The 6,000-nt window shown below is 31.9% G+C and overlaps 1 protein-coding gene across 1 annotated transcript in view; it reads right to left on the bottom strand.

Moving 5' to 3' along the window:
* Positions 1-224: 224 nt before the first annotated feature.
* Positions 225-6,000, bottom strand: part of C9H14orf39 (chromosome 9 C14orf39 homolog) — a 46,296-nt gene continuing 40,520 nt past the window's right edge. Inside the window, exons 16-17 of the mRNA XM_029952180.1 lie at positions 4,437-4,494; positions 225-591 (exon numbers count right to left, since the gene is read on the bottom strand). Coding sequence (XP_029808040.1) covers positions 392-591; positions 4,437-4,494 — 258 coding nt within the window. The 3' untranslated portion in view covers positions 225-391. The remainder of the gene's footprint in view (positions 592-4,436; positions 4,495-6,000) is intronic.

Genomic DNA, 6,000 nt, shown 5'->3' with positions numbered 1-6,000 from the left:
GTCTTCTGATGGCCCAAAGTTTTCATTCTTATCAAAGTACTGAAATTACTACCAAAATAAAACTTATATTCTGGGGAGAAGCAGGCTTAATATTTATAGTAAAGATTACTGGAAAAAGTATCAAATTCTATTAAGATTAATTCTGCCTAAATATGACTTGCAAAATCAAAACCAAAATAATGATAGCAAATGCTGCAAATAAAACAAAGTTAGATGATATAGGATTAATTTCCATCAATATTTTAATATATAATCAAATAATGTAACTATGGTAACCTATTATTGCTTTAACCAACAAAAGAAAGTAGTCTTCATTTTTAAAGTAATACTGTAAATGTATGCCCGAGATGATTACAGAGCAGTTAAATAATTCAAGAAATTAGCAATTAGGTCAAAAAAAAGTAAATTGTGTTGTATTTTGTGAGGAAGATGAAAAACCTTTTACAGAAGAATGTGTTGAGTTTTGATCCTGTTCAAATGAAAATGGAAAACTAAAATCATCTTTTCCAGTTCCAAATGTATGAGCTGAAGAATCTGATGAAAAAGAAAATGTAAAGGCTTCTTCTCCTTCTGGTTTCCCAAATAAGTTTCCTTAGGAAGATAAATATTACAATATCATGTTATTCATGCTACATAATTTGCATAACTTACTAAATTACATTATGCTGCAAACAATAAATAGGGTTACATCTTATCACCATTTAAGCAGATACTTAACTATATTCCTCCTATGGACAAAGAATTCTCCTTTGAACTATGAAAAATCAAATAGATTCAAACTTAAACTCTACTTTCAAGTAATTTGAACACAAGTATAAAAAGGGCTAGTACAAACAGTAGAAAAAAAGGGTAAAGCACCTCAAATGGAGAAAATACCACAGAGGCATGCATAGGAAGTGTAAGGATAACAGAAATCAACTGAGCTTGTCAGGAGCACTAAGAAATAATAGTCATTAAAAGAGTATTAATGAAGATGAGCTTGGAAAGACGGCTGAATGTCCAACTATAAAATCTGTACTTTATTTGTATAAGAGGAAGCCATTAAAAGTTTTCAAATGGAGCTATGACAGGATTTGACCTGCTTTATAAGAATTACTAAGGAAAGAAATGTGTAGAAAGGTTGGAACAGTAGAGCATCTAGAAGTGGGAATAACAGGAAAGAGATGATGAAAGCTTGCTCTTAACAGTCATAGCAAAGGGAATGGGGAAAGAAAGGCTGGGTCTGAGAGATACTGCAGGAGTCAAACTTACTCAACTATTATTGCTGAGTTACTACAATGTACTGTTGGTAATACAGAAGGAAATGGAAAGAACAGTGAAAAAGCTTCCATAGTTTTAAAAGGAATTTTTGAAATCAACTTTACATAAATAATTAGTTGATGACTCTAAGAATTGGCCCTAAGGAAAAATATTGTTTTTCATTCATTATATTATGTAAGACTAGAAATATAAAAATATTTTAATTTCTTAATTATTATTAAACAACATAAAATGCATAGTAATCTAAAACCTTACTTGAAACAAATCTTTTAAAGCACTTGTATTTCTTCTATAGGGAAACAATCAATTAGTACATTAAGCAAAATAGTTTATTTTGTGGCCCTTTGAAGCTTCATGTATCTTTAAACACCTCAGTTATTTCACCCTAAATAAAGGTGAGCCAACCAGAAGTAGAATTGATAGATGAAGGGATGGTTAGACAGACAGATGGACTGACTGATTACCAAGATACTTGAGTTCTTCCTCTCTCCCTTTATTTTTCCACTGACTTCAGTGTACATCCATAAGACTTAAATGAAGGAAAATAGCTCTAATATAGCTAGAGATTCAGAAAGAACAAAAATCTTGAATCTACCTTTTGAATAAATGAATTTGATATTTATATTTCAGAAAAAAAGAAGTTCATATGAGGTCTTCATAAAATTCCTATGCTCATTATAAATAAAATAATAGGTTACTGTGCAAGGTGCTGTGGACAATTCAAAGATGAATAAAACAGAACCCCTGTCATCAAATACCTGTGTTTAGAAGTGATTTTATATACATTAATAGATAATAACAGACAATAGAATGTTCAAAAAGTATATAAAAATGGAACATTCAGAAGTGAAGGAGAAATCTTTTTGGAATGAAAGGCTCAAGATAAATAAAAGGATTTATGGAATCTGGTCTTTAAAATATGGTTAGAAAGAATTAGAAGTTGAGGACTTCAGGAAGACAGAAACGGATAAGAAAGTACAGGCATTTTGGGGATGCCATGAGTTCTTCAGTTTGGCGAAAAGCATACATTATTCTTATAAGAGAAAACAGTATGGAGGATTCTTAAAGTTAAAAAAGACTAAAAATAAAAACATATGGTTCTAAGTTTAGGAGAAGTCAGCGAGAAAACATATGAACTTGGTCATGACCTGTATTATAATATTTGAAAGTGCTGAAGTGAATGAGTGTCAAATGAATGTCAACGGAGAGAATATTAATATTCCAATTTTATTAAATTAGGTTTAATTAAAAGAATGTCTACAATTAGTATATTCATTCTGGTCTCATAGCATTAAACATCATTTATGACAATTCTAAAATTTATGTCTCCACCTTGAATTCCAAATTCATATATATGCAATTTCTTACTTTACTTTTACTTAGCTATCTAATATAGGATTTTCAGTTGGTAACACTCCAAAACTAAATTCCCAGCTCCTGTCAGTCTCTAACATATGGCCTTCCGTATTTCAATAAATGGCAGTTCTATTCTTAATTATTCATCAAAGTCTTCTTCACATCAAACTTACTTCATTCTCTTAATCCTTACATCCAGTCTATAAGCAAATCCTTACAACTCAACCTTCAGAAAGCATTATTAATGACCAAATCTGACCTCTTCTTACCACTTCCACTACCACTATTCTTGCTACCATTAATTTTCACCTGTATTTTAATTACTTCCTAATAAATCTCCCTGGTTTTACCCTTGTTTCCATAGAGTCCATTCTCCATATAGCAGCCAACTCTTAAATGCTCTTAAAACCTATTAAATCACTTCAGTCCTTTGCTCAAAACTTTCTAATAAACTGCCCATCTCACTTTAAAAAAAACCCAAAGTCCTTAATGATCTTAGGGCTCCATATGGTTTTCTCTCTTTCCAATCTCTCTAATTTCCTACCAGTTTCCTCACTCATTTGATTCCAATCATACCAATTTACCCACTATTCAACAAACATGCTGAGTATGCTCTCATCTCAAGATCTTTGCACCCTCTGCCTAGAACACTTAACCAAGTAGCTTGTACCTGGCACCTCCTTCAGGTCTTTGCTCAAATGCTGCCTTTTAGTGATGCCTTCCCTAACTCCCTTGTAACAGAACAACCACCCTTCCAATCCAAATATTCCCTATTTCCCTTACTCTATTTACTTTTCTTCATAATATTTATCACCCCCAACGAGTAAAGAGCTAACATCAAGCCTACATTGATCCAAGCCCACCTGGGAGAATAACCTTGAAATCTGAATTCTCACAGGACTATTTTCTTAGAAAATATAGAATTAAAGTAAATGCTGTGTCTTCCTAGTTTAGTGTGGCACTGTGCCTGAATTAGGTCAGTTGTGAGTTAGGATGCGGTCTTTGGACCTTATGATTAGAATGATATTAAAATGTGGGAATCTGAGGTTGCAACTTTTGTATTATGCACCTTGCCTTTTGTCCATAGTAGCTTTACATGTCCCGTGTGAGTGAGGTAGCAAATGAAACATTATTTGGGTAGCTTGTGGGCTTCTCAGTGAGATAAAGATGCTGTACATCCTGTTACTTCTTATCCTGTATCTTTCTATAAAGCTAAGTAAATCTAATATTAGATTACAAGTTTTAATGTGTGAGTCTGCCAACTCAAATCCATATATCTACTGTTGTTTTGTGTACTACCTGACATATAATCATTTACTTGTCTACTTTGTCTCTCCCACTAGAACAAAAACCCTATGAGAATTTTACATTCTTGTTCACTATTCTATCACCAGAGCCAAAGCAGTACTGCAAATAAAATATACTATATGTATACACATATATATTTATATTTATATGTTGAATAAAGCCATTAATCATTGGATAAAAGAAGAAAGAAGATCAAATAAAAAGCAAGCACCAGAGAGACAGGAAGAAATCCAAAAATTTCAGAAGGATGAGAATAGTCTACTATATCAAACTCTGCAAAGATAATGAGTATGATATTAATACAAAATGCCCATAATGTTTGATAATTGTTAAGTCACTAGTAATATTAGAGAATTTGATGGAGTAGTGAGAGAAGAAGCTAAATTGCTACCAAAAAATGACTGGTGCAGAAGTAACAGAATTTTAAAAGAATAGGCTGAGAAAATCAGAGACAAAGTAAATACAATTGGAGAAGGTACGTTTTTATATGTAGCAAACTTCAAATCACTTACCAATTTCTTGTTGTGATGAAACAGGATTTAAATTTCCTGCAGAATAATGTTCATTAAACTGAAAAATAATTTCCATTCAATATTACTGATGAAGTAAGTAGAACAGCATATATAACATTTATATTTGAATATAAACCCTGATTTTTCTAATAAGCATAATTAGTAAAAACAAAAATGGCAACATTATTCTTTTTAAATGGCAACATTCTATATACAGCACACTACTTTAAAAAAGAAATCAATCTTTAAAACCTGTCACTTACTTATATTAAGATAAGGCTTATTGATTTCATTCTGGCAATGGATAAAATATTAAAAGGTATATGTATTGTGTTAAAAATAGTTCCTACTTTGGAATATTAATATAAGCTAAAATTCTAATTAACTTTTGCTTTATTCTGAAGGCCTTTTACTAATCAGGTTCTTGGTATTGTTTTCCTGCCTATAAAAGTAATAGGAAATATGACAGCTTCATGTTACTTCTGATCAAGTTTTGCTGCCAGAAGAATTTGTTGACTCTGTAAAACAGGTTTTTTTTAAATGGGATCATAACATAGACTACGACAACATAGATTTCTGACCCCTTTTTTTCGCTTAATGTTGTATTATGAGCATTTTCCCATGTCATTATTCTTACAAAACCAGGTTCTTTTCATGGCATTTTAATATTCTTATGTAGGACATACCATACAGTTTCTTTAAGTTTTTACTTAAATTCCAATTAGTTAACATACAATATAATACTAATTTCAGGTGTATAATTTAGTGATTCAACATACAACACCTGGTGCTCATCACCCTCCATAATCCCAATCACCTATTTAACCCATCCCCCACCCAGCTCCTCTGTGGTAATCATCAGTTTGTTCTCTATAGTGCAAAGTCAGCTTCATGGTTTGCAATTATTCTTTCAATTTAAACATTTAGGTTATCTGGGGGTTTTTTTCCTAATACAAATTACACCTGAAGAAATACTGTTATGAACAGATTTATATTTCTTTGACAATAAGGAAAGCTATTTTTCCCAAAGATTTTATAAGTCACTTGAATTACTTTTTCAGTGAATTATTTACTCACCTAAAGAACTTTGTATATATCTTATTAATCCATATAAGCTCTTCATATATTAAAGATATTAACCCCTGATCATATTATTGCAAATATTTTATAGCACATTATCATTTTGCCTTAAAAAATTTTTTTTAACCAGGGTGCCTGGGTAGCCCAATTGGTTGAGTGTGACTCCTGATTTCAACTCAGCTCATGATCCCACATTGGGCTCAGCGCTGAGTGTGGAGCCTCCTTAAGCTTCTCTCTCCCTCTCCCTCTCCCTCTCCCCATACTCCCTCTCTCAAAAACACAAAAAATTAAAATATAACAATTTTAGGTGGAACAAAACCTAAACTCTTCTATTTTCTTTTGGCTCCTTTTCCACTGTTTTAATGCTCAGGGAATCCTTCCTCTTTTTTAAGATCTGATAAATATTTAAAGTTTCAAGACTTTCTAGCCTATACCATTGATCAATTTATTAATCCTTGTACCATTATCACACTTTGCTTGCTCT

This window comes from Suricata suricatta, chromosome 9, assembly GCF_006229205.1.
Source record: "Suricata suricatta isolate VVHF042 chromosome 9, meerkat_22Aug2017_6uvM2_HiC, whole genome shotgun sequence".
Taxonomy (NCBI): domain Eukaryota; kingdom Metazoa; phylum Chordata; class Mammalia; order Carnivora; family Herpestidae; genus Suricata; species Suricata suricatta.
This window is presented reverse-complemented; position numbering and strand designations above follow the sequence as displayed.